Source organism: Neofelis nebulosa, chromosome 16 (genome assembly GCF_028018385.1).
Source record: "Neofelis nebulosa isolate mNeoNeb1 chromosome 16, mNeoNeb1.pri, whole genome shotgun sequence".
NCBI classification, from domain to species: Eukaryota; Metazoa; Chordata; class Mammalia; order Carnivora; family Felidae; genus Neofelis; species Neofelis nebulosa.
The window spans coordinates 25,989,104-26,013,784 of NC_080797.1; the positions used below are offsets into that span (position 1 = coordinate 25,989,104).

The 24,681-nt window shown below is 39.5% G+C and overlaps 1 protein-coding gene and 1 long non-coding RNA gene across 16 annotated transcripts in view; one reads left to right on the forward strand and one right to left on the reverse strand.

Annotated features, from left to right (window-relative positions):
• CEP112 (centrosomal protein 112) overlaps positions 1-24,681 on the reverse strand; it is a 413,866-nt gene that overhangs the window by 385,060 nt on the left and 4,125 nt on the right. For 14 of the 15 annotated variants that reach the window (XR_009254956.1, XR_009254958.1, XR_009254960.1 and 11 more), the window contains exons 2-4: positions 21,218-21,331; positions 17,461-17,651; positions 14,731-14,903 (exon numbers count right to left, since the gene is read on the reverse strand). Coding sequence is in view for 5 of the 15 variants with exons in the window: in XM_058703639.1 (XP_058559622.1) it covers positions 14,731-14,903; positions 17,461-17,651; positions 21,218-21,323 (470 nt within the window). In the remaining 10 variants the exon portion in view is untranslated. Of the gene's footprint in view, positions 1-14,730; positions 14,904-17,460; positions 17,652-21,217; positions 21,332-24,681 lie in introns of those variants that run through there. The other variant, XR_009254963.1, reaches the window with a different exon arrangement.
• On the forward strand, positions 9,554-14,150 carry LOC131497409 (uncharacterized). Its single transcript, XR_009254964.1, has 2 exons — positions 9,554-9,788; positions 13,820-14,150. It is a non-coding gene; the product is annotated as an uncharacterized LOC131497409 (long non-coding RNA).

A 24,681-nucleotide genomic window follows, 5' to 3' on the forward strand; every position in this document is an offset into this window, starting at 1 on the left:
TCAGTCTCCAGCTAGCAAAAGATGCTGAACTAAGAAATGGCACCCGAGTGAAATCCGAGCACCGCCTAGAGAAAAAGCCAAGAGTATAAATGAAAAACCTTTTTTTAAGATCAAAAAGATCAAAGGTGGTACATCAAGAGTACTATACATTCACACACAGAGAACTTTAAAAAGATTAAGGCGATGCTTTACAGATTCTCTCAATCAAACAACAGAGCCTCTAGAAAGGTTAAGGTCATTATCCCTCAATCTTGTCAGAAGCAACCCAACATGGAAAGGGAATCTCAATGAGATTAATACATGTGGCTTTTGTCTAGTGGAATGAACATAAAAGAGATGCACAGGAGGTCTACAAAGGTTTTGAGAAAATTATTCAGCAAAATCACTGCTCCCCTAGACTGAAAAAGATAAGAGTACAAAAGTGTCCAAAATTCTTCTGGAGGGAGACAGGCTGAGAAAAGTACTAAGCTGCAAATACATGCTATCTTTCATGAAAAGGGAAGAACTCAGAAGATGGACTCAAGAGCCCAGTGGGAGGAGCTAGGAGACATGCAATATTAGTCCCAGGTCTTGAGCCTTGATTAAGGAGTTTCCAGTATTTGCCCAACTGGATTTCAGAACTGCTGTGGAAACCAGTGACTCCCTTGTACCTCCCATTATTCACCCTTTCAGAAATGTCTCTAGTGATCATTGATTGTAGTTGGGTATGTGGGGAGCAGGTAGCTATCGGAACAGACATTTCTCCAAAGAAGATATACAAATGGTCGTTAACCACATGAAAAGATGCTCAGCACAAGTAGTTATTAGGGGAATGCAAATTAAAACCACAATGCAATACCACTACATGCCCCTTAAAATGACCAAAATCGGGGCACCTGGGTGGCGCAGTCGGTTAAGCGTCCGACTTCAGCCAGGTCACGATCTCGCAGTCCGTGAGTTCAAGCCCCGCGTCGGGCTCTGGGCTGATGGCTCGGAGCCTGGAGCCTGTTTCCGATTCTGTGTCTCCCTCTCTCTCTGACCCTCCCCCATTCATGCTCTGTCTCTCTCTGTCCCAAAAATAAATAAAAAAAACGTTGAAAAAAAAATTAAAAAAAAAAAAAAAAAAATGACCAAAATCAAAAACACTGATAATACCAAGAGGTGAGGATGTGAAAAAACTGAGGCACTCACACGTTGCTAACAGGGATGTCAAATGGCACCGCCACGTTAGGAAATGGTTTGCTACTTCCCTTAAAAAGTTAAATATACACTTATACAGCCCACTGTTAGATATCTACCCAAAAGAAATGAAAAACATGTGCTCAAACAAAAATTTGCAGTATGAATGTCCACAGCAGCATAATTCATAATAGCCGAAGTCTGATAACAATCCAAATATCCATTAACTGGTAAATGGATAAACAAAATGTGATATACTCATCAGCGAAATACCATCCAGGGTTAAAAAGGAATGAACTATTGATACAGGCAACATGAACTTCAAAAACAATACCCTAAGTGAAAGAATCAGATGCGTAAGACTACATAGTTTATGTATGTATTTATGTATTTCATCCACTCAGATGAAATTTCTAAAAAAGGCAAAACCATAGACACGAAAAGCAGATCACTGTTTATCTGGGCTTGGGAGTGTAATTCCATATTATAAAGATATTAACTCTTCCTAAATTGATCTATAGACTCAATACATTTCCAATTACAATGTCAACAGAGGTGTGTGTGTGTGTGTGTGTGTGTATAAACTGGTAAGCTAATTGTAAAATTTAGGGGGCGCCTGGGTGGCTCAATCGGTTAAGTGGCCGACTTCAGCTCTGGTCATGATCTCACAGTTTGTGAGCTCGAGCCCCACATCGGGGGCTGTGCTGACAGCACAGAGCCTGGAGCCTGGAGCCTGCTTTGGATTCTGGGTCTCCTCTCTCTCTCTGACCCTCCCCCACTCACTCTCACTCACTCTCTCTCAAAAAAATAAACATTAAAAACAATTTTAATTATAAAATTTAAATGAGAAGGTAAAGAACCAAGAAGAGCCAAGGCAATCTTGGAGAAGAAAAGAAAGCTGGAATGCATACGCTACACTACTAAGCTGCAGTAATTAAGGCATACAGTAATAGCACACAGATAGACAAATAGACCAATGGAGGAGACGAGGGTCCAGAAATAAACCCACACAAATAAGATTTCCTAGTTTACAATAATGATGCCAACTACAGCAGTGGGGAAAGGCTGGGTTTTTTTTTTTTTTTTAAAGATGTTGGATTAAATGGCTATCCCTCCACTATCCTGGGCTGACTAGGGGTGGGAGAAAGCCCTACCTCATTTCATACATAAAAATCAATTCCAGATGAAGCACATACCTAAATGAGAAAGATAAGAAAGCTTCTAGAGGCAACATAGGCAAGTATCTCCATTATCTTGGGATAGGCAAGGCAAGAAATCTTAAACGGGACACACAAAAAAAGCACAAACAATATCAGAGACAAACAACAAATAAAACTATAATATAAGTTAATGACATTCGACAGATCACACCAATGAAAGTGGGAGAAGATATATGCCATACGTAGATCAACAAAAAATGTATTCTGGATATGTACATTTGTATCCAGAATAGACAAAGAACCGTGACAAATCAAAAAACACTGAGAAGCCATGTTTTATTAAAAAATGAATAGCAGCTTCACAAAAGAGGACATCCAAGTGGCCAAAAAGCATAGGAAAAGGTACTCCATGCCACTAGCCATGTGGGACAATGCAAATTAAAACACACCATACTAGAATCCCTAAAACTAAACGAAACGGACAAACCAAGTATTGGGAGAGTGGGGGAGCCACAGACTCTGAAATCCTACCCTGGAAAAGTAAATTGCCATAACCATTTTGGAAAACTCTCTGGCAGAATGTACTGTAAGGACACTTCCAAGCCAACACAGTGCACACATGGGCACTAAAAGACATGTACGAGAATGTTCACAGCAGAATTATTTGTAACAGCCAAAACCCAGAACAAAACCAAATATCCAACAACAGTAGAATGCATATATAAATGCGATACATTCACACAGTAGTAAATAAAAAAGAATAATCCATTGCTAAACACAACAACGCGAATCAATCTCACAACATAACGTTGAGCCAATGAAGCTAGAAAAAAGCGAACACGCTTTATGAATCAAAAACTGTTAAAGCTGATCTACGGTGATGTAATGCAGAATAGTGGTTACTATTTGGTGGGATGGTAAATGATGGGGAAGGGGCAAGAGAGAGCTTTCTGGAGAGCTGAGGATGGTCTCTCTCTTGCTTTAGAAGATGGTTACATACAGGTATTCATTTTGTAAAGCTGCACCAAGCTTTGATTAAGTCTTGTATGTTACACATTGACTTTAAAAGTTTGCCACAAAGAATGAAACACAGCCACATTTATTAACAAGGATAGATCTGAAAACCATGAGAAAAAGAAGCTTCAAAATAATATATTAAGTATGGTCCCACTTATATAAAATTAAAAAAAAAAAAAAAAAGAAAGAAATGATATACACGAAAGACAGGACAATGGTCCTCTCAGGAGATGACAAGAGGAGCCAGTCAGGAAGGACACCCGAGGTCTCCTGGAGTACTATCATATGCTATTTCTTGGGTGGCTTAAAAGTATAGGGATGTTTATTTTATAACTGTTCTTTAAACTGTACCTGCATATTTTCGTGCACTTTTTTTTTGTTTCTACATTTATTTATTTTTGACAGAGAGAGACAGAGCACAAGCAGGGGAGGAGCAGAGAGAGGAGACCCAGAATCGGAAGCAGGCTCCAGACTCCGAGCTGTCAGCACAAAACCCGACGAGGGGCTCGAACTCACAAACCGTGAGATCATAACCCGAGCTGAAGTCAGATGCTTAAGTGACTGAGCCACCCAGGCGCCCCTATTTTCGTGCACTTTTTACATGTACACTATGTTTCACAGTTGTAAAACATTGCAAGAGTCATACGACTCCTACACAACTACTAGATTATAAACGATCAGGAAACTAAAATGAGAATTAACTAGATTTCATATCTTTGCATTCATCTAAGCAGCGGCTAATAATGTTACACACCACCTGGAGAATCATCTTCTTAAGGCATTGCCAAATGGAAATGAAACATAAAAATAAATAGCAACAGCTAATAATGCAGTAAACTATCAAACTGCCCGGAAAATAAGAAAATAAAAATACCTTCCAATGATCCACAACATATTATTTTAATTTTTCAAAGGGAACTTTATTAGGAATAAAAAGAAAAACCAAAACAAAATGGAACAAAAAATGAGATGGGTTGACAAAACTAAAAAAATGACCAGAGATTCATAAACAATTTAAGACTTCTTGCTTTCCCCATTTCCTACCTCAAAATAACATTCGATTTTAAAACTTAAAAATAAAAACCGTACAATTAAGTCAACGTTTATTAACTGATCTCTGGTTTAACAGTACAACACTCAGAGAGTATTTCAATTCCCTTAAAATTAAGTTTTATGGTAACATACTTATAAACTTACTGTCATCTTTTTTTATTAAAAGGACAATCAAAACTATTCAATATTATGACCTCACAAAAAGAAAGTTGCCTGTGAAATAAAAAGATGCTATTACAAAGCCCCACTCGTTAAAATTTTTTAAAAAGCAACTAAATACGTCAAAAATCTGACTCACTAAAACAAAACAAAAAAAAGCCTCAGAAAAATGCAAGCCATTGTTCTCAAAGCAATTCTATCTCAGTTGCAACTTGTTGCCACTTCCTTGACCTGGTAAACACCGAAGAATGCTATTTAACTAATGTGTTAATGTTGAAAATTAATGAGTAGTTAGGTGGTTTTATGAGTGCGTGAAACATTATGTTTTATGGAGTATCCTAAGAAACAGTTTCCATTCCTCATTTATGCAGCAGACTTATTTGTAGAGCTCAAGGATAAGTGTCCACCTAACGAGCAGCCACTGTATCATAAGCATCCAATGAATCACATGTAATCCATGCTAAGTGTTTTATCCAAACAAAATGATGAAAAAAATCAACTTAAGGAAAATGATTACTTTTTCTTTCTTTCAAAAAGATTTATTGGATGGGGCGCCTGGGTGGCGCAGTCGGTTAAGCGTCCGACTTCAGCCAGGTCACGATCTCGCGGTCCGTGAGTTCGAGCCCCGCGTCAGGCTCTGGGCCGATGGCTCGGAGCCTGGAGCCTGTTTCCAATTCTGTGTCTCCCTCTCTCTCTGCCCCTCCCCTGTTCATGCTCTGTCTCTGTCTGTCCCAAAAATAAATAAAAAACATTAAAAAAAAAAAAAAAAAAAAAAAAAAAGATTTATTGGCAAGAGCTCCTCTGAAACCTGAGACTGACCGAACAGAAAAGCAACTAGGTGTTGCTCATGGGTGATTATCATCAAAGAAGAGATACCCATGAATCGCAAGTAAGCACAGATAAAAGGGCTCCCCTGTGGCGGAGGCAGTTTATAGGTACCAACACCCAACTCCAGGTCCCAGTCTGCATCCCGCTTCCCCACCTAGACAGCAGCTCTCCGTCTAGGTCAGGCTTTACAGTGGCCCAAAAGAAGACCCGGGTCTTCAGTGCCAAGCCCCAATACAGGAGCCACTAAATCACATACAGCTATTTAAATTAATTACAACTTAAAATTCCATTCCTCAGTCACACTAGTCACATTTCAAGGGCTCAACAGTCACATGTGAATAGTGGCTATTGTACTGGATAGCACAGCCATACAACATTTCCACCACTGCACAAAGTACTACGGGATGGTGTTACTGTAGAATTTATCTTTGCCCAAACAACGGGGCTGTTTGTAAATGTAATGAATGTACTTTGTAAATATCTAAGGATGTTTGACTGTGTGTAATCCTAACCATATTTATTTATGCCACTGGATATAAAGAATCCCTAGGAAGGAAAGATACTGATCAGCAACCCCATAAATTCATCCAACAATTTAGGAGCAGGGCTATTTATAGTGTTAATGTCACTTACACACAAAAATGGAGTTTAACAAAGAAAAAGCTTCTTTTGCAGTTTTTTAAGTATCCAGACTAAAAAATTACGTCATTATTTTTGAAGTGAAAAATGTTTTTTCACATAGATGAACATACTCAATCACAAGTACGTTTTCATTATACTTGATCACCATCTGCTGGTCATGTCATTAAACTGCACGAGCCAATGAAATGTTAGCTATAATGGGAGACATTTTTAAAGGACATACACAGTCCCAGCTTTCTGCCGCAATGCATTCCTGGAAAACCACATCATAAAGAGGATCATTGTAAAGCAAATCATATTTTCCATAAGGGCAGGGCTATAATTAGATTCCTCATTCCAAACTAAAATCTGGCATCAAATAATCCATGGAAGGATCTCATTAAAGCAAGATGCAAAAATTATAGTCCTCTATAATCACTTAAAATAGGATAATTATTCTCCAAGTCCTTTCTTACAGGTATGAACAAATTTCTTTCTTAGAGGACACAATATAAATTAAAAGATAAAACTTTAATTCATATAAACATAACCTAAATCTCATAGGGTAAGAGTAATATACAGTAAATAATAATTCTGTTTGCACACTCCTAGAATTTTTACGTCATCTAGATGGTGGCTCTTTATAAAATGGCATCTAAAGAAATCTAAACTAATGCCTTCCTTTTTCATGAACAAGGTCCTCTACAGTTAAGTAGAATCCTTGTGTTTCTTCCACTGGGAGGCAGGCTGATTCATCTTGCCTCCCCCCCCCCCCCCCCCACCCTCTCCTAACCCGGAACTCTTAAGCAAAGTTTCAAGTAAAAATAGTTAAGTGGTATTAAATCATTCTTTTCATCTTTTCTATCCTAGACCCTAACTGCACTTTGGTGATAAAGCTACCAGACCACATTATACTTCACTGAAAAGTCATAAAAATAATCACAAGCCATTAAACAGAAGCTTCAATACATTTTTCATAGAATCCTAAGAAAAGAATACAACATATTATCTCCATGCTCCGTGTTTGGGAGAATACACAAAAAGAATACATAGATACGACATGAACTTATGTCTAACTATTACTTAGCTTCTAATTCAGGGTGTGTGGCACAATGCAAAAAGAAAAAAGGGGCCAGCTACACTGTATTCCTTCTATCTGGGGGGAAGAAGGACTTGTTGAGTTATCGAAATAAAGATTCTTTCAAAGCCTCTTTTAAAATACCCTCCCACCTTCCTCTAAGAGTGTGCAGGATTCATACTTACGCTGAGAAGCTTTCCACATAGCCATTAATCTATTTTTCTCAAGTGATTCTCAAATGATTTTTAGTAACTCAAAATAATTAATGACTGATGGATTTGAAGATAATATCCTTTAGGAAGATTAGCTAATTAGAGAAGAAAGAATGGTCAAACCATCTAACAAGTATGCTCCTGCAGGAACTATTGAAATAACAATCACCACGCCAGTGATGAAGGTGGCCGCAGCTAACACTTTCTCAGGTCCCTGTCAGAGGCTCTCTAGCTCCATTTTACAAATGATGAAACTGGAGGTTAGAGAAATTAAGTAACTTGCCTGAGGACACAGTTGCCAAGTGTCAGAAGAGAGATCTGAACAAAGGCAAACTCCCTCATTTCAGCTCAACCTAGAAATAACCAAGAACAAAGGCACAGTCGCCCAGGACTGCTGATACAGCTTGAGTGGGGGAAAATGATGGATGAAAGTGGAATTTCCACATTTGCTGCATACGGTACTTGTGCCTACAGGATAGACTAGACTAGAATGAACACAGGGTCTAAAATCATCAAACCAAGTGGCGCCTGGGTGGCTCAGTCGGTTGGGCGTCCGACTTCGGCTCAGGTCTTGATCTCACAGTCTGTGAGTTCAAGCCCTGTGTTGGGCTCTGTGCTGACAGTTCAGAGCCTGGAGCCCGCTTCGGATTCTGTGACTCCCTCCCTCTCTGCCCCTCCCCTGCTCATGCTCTGTCTCTGTCTCTCTCTCAAACATAAATAAACATTAAAAAAAAATTAAAATCATCAAGACCTAGATTCCAAAACTGGATCCATCACGGGGAACGTGGTATGACCTCACCGAAGCTGTTACCTCATCTATAAATACAAAGGGCCATCACGTCAGCCTCACAGAAGGGTCGAGAGGATGAAATCAGATAACTTGTAAAAGATTTCTAGAATAGTATCTAGCATACAGTAGGTGCTCCATAAATGGCACAACTCGTCCCACCTGATTTCTGTTTTAACAAATTAGAAATACAAGTGAAATCCACAAATACTTATTTATTGGGAAAATTTCATTCTTATGTTTAAATCTGTACAATTATATATAGTTAAATGTGTGAATATGCATCACTATTGTATATGCCCAAACATCTTAACAAGATGGTATTTCGGAGGGCAACTTGACAGTATCTATCAAAAATAAGTATGTGACTATTAAAACTAACATAGACGTATGTACAAAAAAGTTTTTAACATTCCACACCAGACTAGTCCCTCTCTCTAAAGGTAAAACTGTTTCACATGTGGCACCCAGAAATATCGCAAACACACGTACACATGTGTGTCCATATATCCTCTTTGAAATACACCATGCACACACATACACTGAAGCTTACTATGCTTTTATAAACTTCTTTGAAACTTTATGTACCTTAGAGATCTCTCCACACTAGCCCAAATAGATTTTTGTTGTCAATCCGCAAGATGGCGTACCTGATAATAATCCCACCAATCCCTTATCCGTTAAATTTGTTAACGTACCGGGCTACTAAAACAGTGATTTCTTTCTTGAGCATCAGCAGTAGCCAAAAAATACATGCAGATGCATAATGGTATGTGTACCGAGATGCGAAGGCATTCTTTATAACCGTGAAGAATTAAAAGCGACAGAGACAGGCTAAATTACAGTCGAGCCACACTAGGGATTCTTATCGGCGGTTAAAAAGACTGCACAGGCTACATGACACAGGTTCGGATGCAGTGAAGTGGAAAAAGAGCCAGTCTCACCACAGGACATACAGTATAAACTAATGTATAATTTTTTAATAACTTATGTGTGGCTACGTGGCTACTGTAGAATGATACACACCAAATTATTGATGACTATTACTTCCCATGAGCAAAGTGGAGTAAGGAGGACATGGAGAGAAAGACTTTGACTTTTTACTCCACATATTTCTACTCTGAGGTTTTTACAAGAAGCATGTATTGTATATGGGTTGTATCATTTCCCAAAATGAGGATAAAAACTGTACTAGTCATCTACTGCTGCATAACAAATTACCACGCACTGAAGAGCTTTAAACGACACAGATGTATTTTCTCCTAGTTTCTGTGGGTCAGAAGTACAGACACAGCTGGGCTGGGTCCTCTGCTTAGGGCCATGCAGGCTGCCATCATGGTTTGCCCAGAGCTGGGTTCTCATCTGGAGGCTCTACCGGGGAAGGATCCACCCTCCCCGTGCACGTGGTTGTTGGCAGCATTCAGTTCCTGAGAGCTAGAGAATTCATGGCAGCCTGGCTCTTCACAGCCAGCAAGGAAAAGACAGCAAGACTCTGAAGTCAGTCTGCTAGCAGGACAGAGCCTTATGTGTCATAATGTAATCATGGAAATGACATCCCATCACCACTGCCATATCCTATGAGAAGCAAGTCACAGGTCCTGCCTGAACTCAAGAGGAAGGGATTATAAGACTGTGAACACCCAGAGGAGGACCATGGAGTTACCCGGAAGTCCATCAACCGCAAAGGCAATTAAGGTCTCTACCAGATCATAGTGGTAAGTACCCGAAGGATGACCAGGAAGTAGTATCTATGGATACAGCTCATGGTTGTAGAACTAAATGAAATTAGCCCAACTGTACAGGGATGAGATCTAAGTCTGTGGTCTCATCAGTAATATTTTGTAAAACCATGCACCAAACTCAAATGTAGGTAAATTTTTCACTGTCAAGAAAATAAGCAGGGGGTGCCTGGGTGGCTCCGTCAGTTAAGCATCCAACTCTTGATTTCGGCTCAGGTCACGATCTCACGCTTCAGGGGATCGAGCCCCACACGGGGCCCTGTGCTGACAGCACGGAGTCTGCTTGGAATTCTCTTCCTCTTTCTCTCTCTCCCCCTCCCCCGCTCATGCTCGCTCTCTCTCTCTCTCTCTCAAAATAAACTTTAAAAATTTTTTTTAAAAAGAAAAGCAGATATTTGACATTAAAATACAGTAATAGATCTCTAATAAAACAGCAATGCAATTTAAAAAGTGGTTTTTCTAAAAGAAAACACTGGTAATAACATAACCTTCAACAAGAAAGGTGAAAAAGGAAAGCAAAGAATAAAACGAGGATGGGACTAGCTACGTGTTGAAGCAATCCAATGTGAAATGCTAAGCTTACTAGTGGATGATGTGTATTGGGGGGAGGGGGGGGGAAGCATGAGAGTAACCACGATAGCATATAACCTCAAACTACTTCTAACGTGTTTAGAACGAAGAACGCCCCGTCTCTTACAGGAAGAATAAAGGTAAAGGGAAGGTGCCACCTCTCCTGAATAGGGAGGCCTAACAAAGAGGCTTCAAAAGGGCCCTGCATCTTTAACAATATGAAAAGGCTAGGACACAAACAGCATAATCTAAAATGCCATTAGAAATACTTCACATACAAAAAGGTCTAAGTAAAGCAGGATTTTATAAAGTGATCAAAAAAGAAACACTAAGGGGGAAAATCTTTTAAGATTAAAGAGGTTTTTCAAAGGACAAGTTGAAGTGCTTGTAAAATTTATGAGGCAGCATTAAACTTCAGTTCTAAGTAACAATAAATTATTCACTATAAAAACATACATGTGTCAAATATTATAAGCCTCTTAAACTTTTTAAAACAATTTCTTGCAGAACTGATGAGATGTACTAGGTCAACAGTAGCAGATATTGACTTTTTCATTGGCACAGTAAGACCATCAGTAGGGCTCTTCCCGCCCCTTCTGATCTCCTCTCACACATCATGTGTTTACTTGGCTTTTAAATCAACTTGATTGCCATTAGCTAAAAGAAATGTCAGTTTTACTCTTTTTAATGCCTTCCTGTTCACAAAATTACAAATATCTGTTAATTCGTGGACCTGTGGCTTCAAATTTTAAGTCCAATTAAAATTTGCAAATATGATGGAATGAAACGAAGAGAACAATAGAAGAAAAGATAGTCTGAGAGCTTTTGTTTTTGCAGCACTAAATGGCTGTCAATTAGCCTTGGTGATATTCGGGCACTTGACCAGAAAGACAGTTCATTCAGTCTGTCTTTCCCAGCTCAGTGTCTTTAGATCACTCACGGTGTGTGAAGGGCATCTCTATAGCCTGTACCCACACCTCTCTTAACTTCTAAAATGGATCCTTTCGGGGCGCCTGGGTGGCGCAGTCGGTTAAGTGTCCGACTTCAGCCAGGTCACGATCTCGCGGTCCCTGAGTTCGAGCCCCGCGTCAGGCTCTGGGCTGATGGCTCGGAGCCTGGAGCCTGTTTCCGATTCTGTGTCTCCCTCTCTCTCTGCCCCTCCCCCGTTCATGCTCTGTCTCTCTCTGTCCCAAAAATAAATAAAAAACGTTGAAAAAAAAAAAAATTTAAAAAATAAATAAATAAATAAAATGGATCCTTTCCTCAACTTGTCCTAAAAGATTTTTTTTTTTTTAATCCTTATGGGCCATCCTCTCTGTCACAATCTACCTGTCTCCAAAGGTTTTTGTACAGATTAAATTAAGTAAGTGGCAGTGCCTGACACAACACAGTCACTCATGCATGTAAGCACTTATCAAATATAAATACTTACGTGGTTCCCAAGAGGTCCCCGCCCGGTGCGAGACACTGGAAACACAGTGCAAATAGCGAAAGCACAGTCCCTGCCTCCTGACATTTACAGTCTAGCACGGAGAACAGAAACAGAAGACTTTGCACGCCACGAACAAGGAAACACAGAGTCACTTAAATAGACCTGGGGTGTCAGGCAAGATTTTTTCGAATTGTGAGATCTGAAGGGTTGAGTAGGACCAAAGAACTACCTGCTTTTCCCATTAATTACTTATTATATAACTGATAACTAACGCCTCATACTTGAATAATTTGCATCAAATGCCATTTTATTATAGGTGAGCAACAAAGAAAAAGAAGTTATTTGTTAAAATTGGGGAGATTTGGGGGCGCCCAGGTGGCTCAGTCAGTTAAGCATCTGACTCTTCATTTCAGCTTAGGTCATGATCTCACCGCCATGAGATCAAGCCCCATATTGGGCTCTGCACTGAGCGTGGGGCAAGCTTGGGACTCCCCCTCTCCCTCTCCTGTCCCTCCTTGCACCCTCTCTCCCTGTCTCTCAAAAATAAATACATAAGTAAACAAATAAATAAATACAAATAAGTAAAATTTTTAAAAATGTTTTTAATTATGGAGATTTCACTATGGTATCATTTTCCAGAAAAGTAATATCTGAAGAATATTCTCACTAAATTTTCTTAAACTTTATCCTCTGTTCCGAGAAAGGAAAGTCCATTACTTGGATTTCCTGAGATCTCAAGTCTGTTTTCTACCCTAAGCCTCAATTTAACACACACCTCAATCTTCACGAATATCCCCACAACTACACATAACCACTACATGGAAATTAATCCGTGCACTTAATGCTCTTCCCTGTTTATCTAAAACAACATCAGAAAGCGAATTTCTGCAGGATCTGGGTAACAAACGAGTGATTATGCTGCCAGACGTAGGGACATTCTTCACTTCTACAAAGATGTGGTCTCCCTCCTCTTCTTGAGTTTTCGGACCCCTCTTCGTCTACCTTTCTTTTTTCCACTTGTGATAGGATGCAAAAGCGTTAAAACAAATACTTCTTCCACCTCTCGACCCTACTTAAAAGGGGAGAAAAAGTTCATAGTCAAACAGAGATGCGACTGATCTCAAAGTCAGTGCCAAAAATGAGCAGCGAATAGCGAAGGCATTTACTGGGGCAGTAACCAAGTGTCACTTAACTCCCACGTGTGACTGGCTTCTGGAAAGACGACTGAGTCTCTAGTTTTTTAAGGAGCCCAGAAAGTCAGGTTTTTGTTTAAGTTTTGGTTTCTTTTAATGTATTTAAGTAATCTCTATACCCAACACGGGGCTCAAACTCATAACCCTGACATCAAGAGTCACATTCCCTTCTGACTGAGCCAACCAGGCACCCCCAGAAAATTATGTTTTTATGTAAAACTCCCAATTGTTCACTTCGAATAACTCGTTCAAAATCCTTAAACACACTACAGACGTCAAACAAAGCAAATCTATGCACGTGATTCATTGAGTCCAAGAAGATCGTCAGTTTCCAACCTCTGGTCTCAGCTCCAAGATATGGGAAACTACTTTAGTTCACCTTTATACTGTAAACTCCATATGCATTATACCTAGAAGGAACGCGGCTTTCAGTTGGACGCGCAAGAAACTTTTGGCAAACACCAAGCTCACGGACTGTGAGATCTCACCGATTTTTCAGCCAAACCGAGAACTGTGTTTTCTTTTGCATGCAGACCACATTCTCTTCACACCTCCGTTGATCTGCTATAAGGCTAACGAAAATTCCACAGTAACACCTCCTCTACTTTTAAATCTCCTACGACTGCTAAGACCAAGCACTGCACACCGTGTGCTAGGGACTCATCTATTCACCTCTTTTTAATCTTCTGAATGCACCCTGAATTCTATCACCCCTTCCTTTTTCGCCTCTCCATTTTGTGTCCCCTCTCTCATCAAAACATTTCACATGGGCTGGATCTCTCACGTTGTGTTCGTCCGTTCTTTTCCACCAGAATGCCTGAGGCCCGAAAACCATCAACCGCGCTGCGTCAACCAGGAAGACATTTCACATCGCTAATAACATTTCTCCATCTGATTAAGGAATAAACTGAACAAAATGACAGCACAAAAGAGAGATGACACTGGTAACCAAACCAAATTCCAAAAAATGAAAACTACCAAGAGAACGGTGAGGATGAAGCATAAAGTACGATCCATGTCAACTGCCACCGTGCAACATTTTGACATTTCAGAAAACAGTGCCAAGGGTAAAATTCAAAATTTGCTAAAAGCCCAATGTAAATCTATCCCTCGTAAGAGCCAAAAGTTATCCTACAACAATAATCTCCTTTTTGTGTATTTGCAAAACTTAGAAGTTTATCTTTCTTTGCACTAAAAATCCTTAAGTTTAGTGCTCTAGTGGGAAAGCACAGTTGAATGGGGTTTACCTTTAAGTCATCATTAAATCAAAACAAATACCGCTCGATAGGGAAAAAGAAAAGAAATTCAAGTATAAGCTTCGAAATGAATATGCAGGATGTTATATTTTGTTCAAGTCATTGATAATGTTCTTAATTCATGCTTGTCATGAAGGAACACAGAGAATGAAATTATTTAGAGATTCTCAGGCACTACTTTCCAAGTATTGGCATATATACATATATAAATACATGTCTATATATTTAACGGATACCCAGAAGGGGCTAAATATGCAATGGGAATCTTGAATATATGAAAGAAGTTAAATTGTTTTACCTACCCAACATCCCTTCACAGCCCTCAACTTTAACAAAATTATAAACTAAACCAACTACTTACCATAAAAATGAAAAAAATGAAAGACACCACCAGGAGAAACAATATATGAAGTTGTGAAGGTAAGCTAAATGACGAATCCCATTTGAATCCCATTTTCACAGCATACCTGTGCACATCAGTCGGCGACTGCACCAAAGAGTAATCTTCTCCAGAAGAAAGCTTCCACGATTCATTTAATTTGTGGTCACTGGTTCCCAGCTCACCCATTACCCAGTCTGGTAATCCTTCCGGGCTTGAAACTTTTGCTCGTGCTGGATTTGGTTCATCAAAATAGATGGACTGATTTTTAAAAATTAGAAAAATTATTCTTTCAAAATGTACTATAATGAAATAATTACTTAAGATGTCCATCAAGTTTCAAGTTTGGTAATAACTTTTCAAATACTCAAATTCAATTATCAGAAAGGCACAATGAATTATAAAATATTAGAATACATAAAACGGATAACATTTTACATTTTAGTTATGTTTTGGTGTATAAGAAATCTGATAAATGATAAAAATTACATGACAAGTAAGTCTAATAATTATTTGTGCTGCAAAAAAATACAGCTTTATAAAAAGGTAAATGGACCACAATGATTTCACACACATATGGAATTTAAGAAACAAAACAAAGAAAAACGGAACCAAACAAACAAACCGGACTCTTCACTCTGGAGAGCAAGCTAGTAGTTACCAGGGGGGAGGTGTGTGGGGAGATGGGGAAATAAGTGAAGGGATTAAGAGCACGCTCGTCTGGATGAGCACTGAGCGATGTACGGAAGTGTGCAATCATTATATTGTACACCTGAAACTAATATAACACTGTGCATTAACTACATCGGAATTAAAATTAAAAATAACAATAATAATAAAATGCATGTAGGAGTGACATGTTTGGAAACTCACAGCACAAAGAACGGAAAGAGGAAATCCTGTCAAGTTCTTCCATAATCCATAAATTGGTATAATATTTTGGAAGGTAAACTGCCACAAATTAAAGATGCAAATCGTAAGCCCTAAGGCAACTACTAAAAAGGAGACACGAAGCTAATAAACTGATAGTGGAGATAAAATGGAATATTAGAAATGCCCGATTAAAAAAAAAAAAAGACCAATGGAATGTTCTTTTTAAAATCATGTACTCTATTTCTTTCTGTGATCATTAATTACTCTTCACACACACACAAAATCAGTGGGCAGAGAACCCACAATCAATAAAAATCAAAAACAAAAATTAGGCTAGACAATTAAGCTAAAGGAAGAGCAACAGAGGTGTTGCTAGACTTGTAATTTAGTTCTGGCCAAGCCATAAACTAACTAGAAAATCCAACACGGGTCTCTGGACCTTCTTGTTGTTATTATCTGTGAAGTAAAGCCTTTCCGATGATTCTATGAAATGAGTATGATGCAATACACTGGTATCTTAACATCTGAACACGTTTCAGAAAACGTTCCCCCTTGGGTCTTTAAGAAGAGGACATTCGCCCACTAATAGTTTTTCAAGCAGCGTGGGTTTCTTAATACCGTTCTGAAGAAAACTCTGCATTAACTGGATACTTCTCCAACAATTCTCTGAATCCCACACAAAGAATCCTCAAGAGGGTGTTCTCTGGGAGAGGTGACACACGACCCTCTATCCCAAGTCAGACATGCACAGCAGTCATTGCCACGTTCAAATATCACGTAACTACCATCGCCAAGACTACTGATCTGAAGCAAAATATACGGCTCTACTTTAACGTACAATTGGTAACAGCATCAAAACTTTTGGCATCTTGGGGGACAAAACATGAAAGACTCTTAAATACAGAGAACAAACAGGGTTGCTGAAGCGGTTGTGGGAGGAAGGATGGGCTAAATGGGTAAGGCGCATTAAGGAATGTACCCCTGAAATCACTGTTGCACCATATGCTAACTAACAATAAATTAAACAATAAGTAAATTAAAAAAAAAAAAAAGAAATGACCTTGAAATTAAAAAAAAAAAAAAAAACTTTTGGCCATCTCTAACTTGGATAACAGAAATTATCATTTAGTGTGCAATGTGCCTCTTGACTGCAAATGGGTTTAAGTTAACCAGAGTTAACTCACAAAGTTAGCTTCCTTAAAAATATATATATATATTTATATTTACATAGTATAGTATAATATTATGATACTATACTAATATAGTGTGTGTGTGTGTGTGTGTGTATATATATATATATATATATATATATACGTACATACATAAAACAGTCCACTACCAACACCTAGTACTCCAGATTTCTCAAGTATTCATCAAACACCACACAAACCAAGGCATATTTCATGGTTACAAGGATCAAGACAGTGACAATTAACCAATGAAACATAATTATAACTGCCTTTCTAATAGCTGATTTTGACAGTGAAATTGAACAAAGTATAAACTCCCAACTTCCTGTCATCATTTCATTAGAGAAGAAAGGAACTTTAGAAGTCACTCAATCCAACCTCTCATGAATTTTTTAATAATGTGTGTGAAAGAGTTTCATAAACTAGAATTTACTAATACACATAAGTGATGGTTAATGTAATCCAGCAAAAACTAATGGGAAATTAAGGCTCAATACAAAAAAATTCACTGTGAGTTTTTTAGAAATACTGCAGAATACTGTGGGATGGCTCCATCAATAAGCATAGTCCCCTTAAGGCCAAATCTGACTTCTATTCAAAGTAGTGAAAAGTAAATTAGGAAGGAAAAAGAACAGTTTTAACTAATGTATTATCTAGGACTTGTAACTCAATAATACAACCAATCCTAAAGGGAATGATGAATTGACACTTTTAAAGAAATGGAACTCATACATCTTCCGGTCAGTGACACCTACCATGTAGGAAGGTAAGGTTTTCAGCGTGCCTGGTTCCGGTCGGTGTGTAAAGGGGCCTTCGAGAGCTCCTCGCTTAAGCATATGCAGTAACAGTTTGGCATACAGGTTCCGATTCTTCCTGCCCATTAGTCCTGCACCTGTTCCTGAAGGCTCACACAGCTTTCTGATCCAAAGCGCACACCTCTGTCGTTCTAGAGATACGTAAGAACTATTAAAAACTGGATTTTTCAGGGACTCGGGTGGCTCAGTCAGTTGAGCATTCGACTTCAGCTCGCGGTTCGTGATCTCACGGTTCATGGGTTCGAGCCCCACACTGGGTTCTGTCCTGACAGCTAAGAGCCTGGAGCCTGCTTCGGATTGTGTCTCCCTCTCTCTCTGCACGCCGCCCCCGCCATGCCCCCGCTCACACTCTGTCTCTCTCTCGCTCAAAAATAAACATTAAAAAAAAAAAAAAAAAAAAAAAAGAAGCTGGATTTTTCAGAAAATAAAACGTTAAAGACCTACAAAACACCTGCTCTGGTCTAGAGCAGAGACTGGCATACTTTTTCTGCAAAGTGCCAGATAGTCCTCGTTTTAGTCTGATCTCTGGCACACCTGTTTGGCTCTAACATGAAAGCAGCCGCACACCATATGGAATCAAATGGGCATCAGTATTTTCTAAGAAAACTTTACAGAACAGGTAGCGGGCTAGATTTGGCCCTGGGAGGCTACAGTTCGCCAACAACCTGGTCTACGGTTTACCTTTTTCAGTTCATTAGTGATCAGGTAAGACAAATGCAAAGAAGTACTTTCTAAAAAATAAAATCTCTGGATCACTACCAGATAAAGAAGAGATAAAGTAATATTAAAAGAGATAAAATTTTACTATAAACACATCTCTAAGATAATCTTAGTTGGTTTGAAAAAAATCTTCCTATGATTCCAATTATAGAAACCAAAAGAGATATTAAATGCAATCTTATGTAAGCATTTTAAACTTAATCTAAAATTAGATCTTGGGCACCTGGGTGGCTCAGTCAGTTGAGCATCTGACTCTTGACTTTGGCTCAGGTCATGATCCCAAGGTCATGGGATTGAGCCCCACATCAGTCTCTGCACTGACCATGGGGCCTGCTTACGATTCTTTCTCTCTCTCTCTCTCTCTCTCTCTCTCTCTCTCTTTGCCCCTCTCCCCCGCTCGTGCTCTCTCTCTCTCTCCCTTTCTAAAAAACAATAACAAAAAATAAAATTAGATTCCAAATGTTTTCTTTATTAAAGCTGATAAATTTCAGATTTAGAGTTGATTAATTTAGGGTTTTCTTTTAATCCCTCTAAAAATAATTGAGGGCTATTAACATGTAATTTAGCAGATATAATTATCCTTTTAAAAACTACCTTAAAAATACAGTACTGTTTAATCCACCATATAACCTATTGACTACTTTATCTGAACGTGACACAGAATTGTTTTTAGGTCTCATGAAAGCTATTTTGACATTAATCTTTTATCAGTCTAACTCAACCTGAGGATTATATATCTAACATAAATCGTAAGTCTGCTTTAATCTCTTAGTTTCTAAAGGTCACATTCATTTATTGTTTTACCTACAAAAATCGCTAGGGCTGGATTTACCGCTTTGCTCATACCAGATTTATCACTACAGGTATGAGGGCTAACCTTTTAAGAAGTTTTGTATTTTTAGCTTTGAAAATTATATAACCACAAAGCAAAGTTCATGAAATACTGGGGGTACTTGGGGCAAAAAGAAAAGTAAAACAGATAAACTTAAGGAAACACTTTTTCAAACTATGTATTTTCTAAATGTCTTGCAGAAAACTGAAACCTATATAATATCCTAATGGCCAGAATTCAGTACAATTTCATCACTGAAAAGAATTCAGTACTCTACTTACAATATTGGGGAGAGCAATTATCAGAAGTAGAATTGAGCTAGAAGAAGATAGAAGTTATTATCATTGTTCAGGCTCTTGACTAGGATGTGAGTTCCAGATCATTCACTATGAATTAATTAATTAAATAAAAGGGCAGGATATACCAATACCGGCAATGAGTCATGAACCAAAGACTACAATTAATCCAATTCTATGTACCTAACATCCATTTTTAAAAGAAGATGAAATATGAGGGTAGTTTTATTTGAAATACATTTATAATGGAAGATTTTAATACAAGTTTTTCCTAAGGAGCAGATCTAATGAAAAAGAAAAAAAAAGGTAGTGAACATCATAAGAGAACACAACGTAGATATCATTGTGAATACAATTAATCAAATAATATACGAATAATACAAATACCCATGAATGGGCCACGGGACATGAAATATGCATCTTGAAGACTAGCAGAAGAAGAAAGAGGAGGTTAAAGTCTGACAAGGCAAGAGAAGACAGTTGGGAAAGAAGCCTGGAAGAAAGACCATGCTGACTAGGAAAGGTTACAGCCGTGGAACAATGGGTGACACTAGAATGCATAACTGCTACACGACGCTCCCTTCTCCCAGCGCAGCATCCTGGAACAAATATCTAATGTTGAGTTGCTTCCTCATTTTGAACACACGGTTCACTTAGACACCTCAGGGAAAGAGGGAACTTGGACAAAACTCGGGTAAAAGCCAGAGTTTCTTGGCCCCACTCCCGCTCTCCACTGCCAAACTACCAAATCAGATTTGCCTTTACGGCCTATTGTCACTTAGAGAATCATCTTGGCCCCCTCAACCTCTCTCCAATTGTCTTCTGATGCCTTAAATTATCTGGAAAGTCTTTGATTTGAGACAGAGACTCTCATTCCATAATTAGAGAAAACAGGCCAAGAAATGCAGACAAGGTAGCAACAAAAACTCATTTGCAATTGATTTCACTCAGTCAACCAACAAGCATACAAGACCAACAGATTCTTTTCTGCTTTGGTACATAAAACTGTTAGAGAGCAGAGGGACAGCAGGCTCCTGAAAGAGGAAGCATTTCAGGGAGGAAAAAGATGCAGGAAGGAATAGTTGAGAAGAAATTTTAAACTCTCTAAAGAAACTTTAGAGATCCATGGGCTTTAAGCTCATGAGGTCTAAGAGTGGTATCATATTAAGATCTTTCCACAGTTTTCTAGAATATTATCACTAAATTTCTATTTACCCTTGAATAGCTCAAAGCAAACAATCCTACATCAGCTTCAGATGAAATCGTTATTAAAGGAATTCAGCTTTGGGGCACCTGGGTGGCTCAGTCGGTTAAGCGGCCGACTTCAGCTCAGGTCATGATCTCGCGGTCCTTGAGTTCGAGCCCCATGTCGGGCTCTGCTGACGGCTCAGAGCCCGGAGCCTGTTTCGGATTCTGTGTCTCCCTCTCTCTGACCCTCCCCCATTCATGCTCTGTCTCTCTCTGTCTCAAAGATAAATAAACGTTAAAAAAAAAAATTAAAAAAAAAAAAAAGGAATTCAGCTTTGTTTTCGTTGTGATAGTTCACTGGTTTGAGGAAATATTATAAAGAAAAAAATTAATCTTAAGAATCTAGTTTACGGGGCAGCTGGGTGGCTCAGTTGGTTAAGCGTCTGACCTCGGCTCAGGTCATGATCACACAGTTCGTGGGTTCGAGCCCCGTGTCGGGCTCTGCGCTAACAGCTCGGAGCCTGGAGCCTGCTTCGGATTCTGTCTCCCTCCCTCTCTGCCTCTTCCCCACTTGCGTGCTCGCTCTCCCTCTCAATCTCTTTTTCAAACATAATAAATAAACATTTTTTTAAAAGAATCTAGTTTACAATCATAATCTTACCTGACCTATGAGGTAATTTTAGAACAAAGGGCTTCATATCTACCACAAAGTGATCAAATTCTGCATCCAGCTTCTCCCACTTTTCTTCTTCACTTCCCATTTCCATAATTCAGTCTGTAAGAGATTTAAAATTAAAATATTAAGATCTGTCTGCTGAGGACCACACAGCTCTGATGAAAGAGAGCAAGGAAAACACATTAGCGTCAAATATCCCCAAACTGATCGATAGATTTGTTGTCATCCCAGTCAAAATCCCAGCAATAGTCCTTGTAGATATGTACAAGCTGAGTCTAAAATGCATATGGAAAGGAAAAGGAACCAGAAGAGTAAAGGCAATTCAGAAAAAAAAGAACAAAGTTGGGGAACTCACACGACCTGATCTTAGGATGTCCTATAAAGCTAAGGAGTCAAGACAATGAATGCAGTGCTAGTGAAAGAAGACACAGACCAATGGAACTAATCAGAGGTCAGAAATTGACCAACGCAAGTATGGACAGCTGGTGCAGATCAGTATGGACGCAGTGTGGACAAAGGGGCAAATCACGGAGAGATGACAGGTTTTACCACAAATATGCTGTAACAAGTTGGGCACCTATATGCAAAATAAAGAAAAAAACCCTCAACCTAAACCTCACACTGCAGACAAAAGTGAACTCAAAACAAATCACAGACCTAAGTGTAAAATGTAAAACTATAACACTCTTAGAAGAAAACATAGGAGAAAATCTTGATGACTTTGGGTTAGGCAAGGATTTCTTCTCAGGACACCAAAAGAACTACCCATAAAGTAAAAATTATTATATTGGACTTCACCAAAACAGAAAAAAAAACTTTTGCTCTGCAAAGGACTCCATTAACGATTGAAAAGATAAGTCACAGACTGGGAGAAAATATTTGCAAATCATATATACATATATATATATATATATATATATATATATATGCACATATATATGTATATGAGTCACAAAGGATTCATATCAAGAACATACAAAGAACTCTCAAAACCCAACCGTAAGACAACAACCCAATAAAAATAGCAAAAAAAAAAAAAAAGAAAAAAGTCACTTTACCAAAGAAATTATACAAATGACAACTAAACACATAAAAAGATGCTCAGCATCATTAATCATTAGGGAAATGCAAATTAAAGTCAAAACGAGCTCTCACTACACACTCTGTAGGACAGCTAAAATAAAAAATGCCAAATAAACAATACCAAACACCAGTGAGCACACACAATGACAGGAACTCTCAGGAACTGCGGGTAGGAGTGCGACACGGCACAGCCACCCGGGATCATGATTTCGTAGCTTCTTACGCCATTCAGCACACGCTTGCCACGTGACCCAGAAACCTCACCCTTGGGTGTTTCCTCAAGCGAAACAGTCTTTATTCACACAACCTTACCCGAAGGTAAGGCTTATAGCTGCTATCTCCTTGGGTAATCAAACCCCAGGAAACAAGCCCAATGTCCCTCCCCTGGGGAACAGGTAAACAAACTATGATGTACCCACACAACCAAGGAGTACTCAGCAACAGAAAGCAATGAACCACTGGCATCCGAACGGAGCACGGATAAACCGCAAATGTAGCCCACTAAGCGAAAGAAACCATTCTCAAAGGGCGACACACTGTATGGACCCATTTGTATGACATTCTAGAAAAGGCAAACAGTGTGGGCACAGAGAACAGTGGTTCACAGGGCTCAGCAGCTGGGGGAGTACCGAACACAAGGCCGTGGCACAAGGAACACAGCTGGGGTGTCGGGACTGTTCCGCGTGTTGTCTGTATAGGAGGTTAGAAGACGCTGTTCCAGGCATGTGTAGAAGCTCACCAAACTGTATACCAAAAAAGTGATTTTTAACTGTATATAAATTCAAAAACGTTAATTCCCCTCAAAAAAAACCTTAAAGTATCAGTCCTCACATTTCTTCCTAATTAGCAAGAAAAATACTATATGTAAGAAGGTGAATCCCAAAACTCGGTAGGTTTTGACAAAACTCCTTAAGTTAAAACTATCTACGCTCACCATGTTCCTTTCAATTAAAACATGTCTTGAGGCACCTAGGTGGCTCAGTTGGTTAAGCGTCTGACTTGGGCTCAGGTCATGATCTCATGGTTTGTGAGCTCGACCCCTGCATCAGGCTCTGTGCTGACAGCTCAGAGCCTGGAGCCTGCTTCAGATCCTGTGTCTCCCTCTCTCTGTGCCCCTCCCCCCGCTCATACTCTTTCTCTCTCTAAAAAATAAACAAACATTAAAAACAATTTTTTTAATGTCTTGAAAGGGATATGGACTCCCTCTACATTACACATAGTCCCCAGTTTGTCATTTACTCATTTACAAATTATATGTTGGAAAAAAGCTCTGTTCCGCCTCATTAGCTGTCTTCCTCCACAGCCGGCCTCGTCTCTGCCCAACCAGCTTCTAATACTTAACCACAGTACCTTTCATCTTACTACCTACCAACAGGCTCTTCCTAGAAAGTTCTCTCTGCCTGCCTCTGGGAGTAAACCACAGCTTTTGCTGGCCGCCATGACTTCCCTCCCGGTTGTCAGAGGTGAACCCATTCTCTCTCGGGCCCATGGTACCCACTCTCTGGGGTCTTCCACTCTCCCTTCAGCCTCGCCCCGGAAGGAAAACACTTACTGAGATCCGTACTGCCGCGTCCCAACCGCTGCCCCTCCAAGCTCAATCCAGAAACTCTCCTCTTAGGAGGCCCTCAGCACCTGACTAGCCCTTGTCCTCCTCATTCCCGCCGCTCTGATCTTCCCAAATCCCTTCTATCAGATCACAGCTCTTACCCTCTTAAACGCTCTCCTCCTTCTGCTCCCTCAGCAAGACTGTGCTCCTTGACCACCTGCTTCAATCCCCAACTAAGGGTCTGGAGAAAACAGGCACTGCCTGTAGTCACACAGCTTCCTACCTTACCCGAATTGTCAGGTGTCTTTCACCATTTCCTGCTCCACAAAGCAGCTTTTAAGCTTTTACCAGACATTTTAAAGCCCCTCAAACTGTTCTTTTCTCCTCTCACTCTGAATTAAAAAAAAAAAATCTTACCTCGTTTCATGGAAAAAATAATAGTCAGGTGGTGACACCCCAAAAGGCTCTTCCTTCTGCCTCTCAGCTTCCCTCTAAGAGAACAGAATGCCTCCTTTCCTCCTTTGCTTCTATATCCAAAGCATGAACTCTCCTCTCTACTGCCAACACTTCGATCACCTATCAGTTACCTCTTCCCGGGTTCAAACTCTCCGCTCCCGGGGTCTCCATCCCCTCCCCCGTTCCCATTCTCTAACCCCCCCGAAGTCAATATATCAACAAATAGTCGGAAATGTTTCAAAACCTACCTGTTATCTCTCTTCTCGCTGCCACCATCTCAGAGATATTGCAACCCACTATCTGGTTTCCCTGCTTCAGTCACTGGTACCAGAAGAAGCCCCCCACCCACCCCCACCCGCCACCT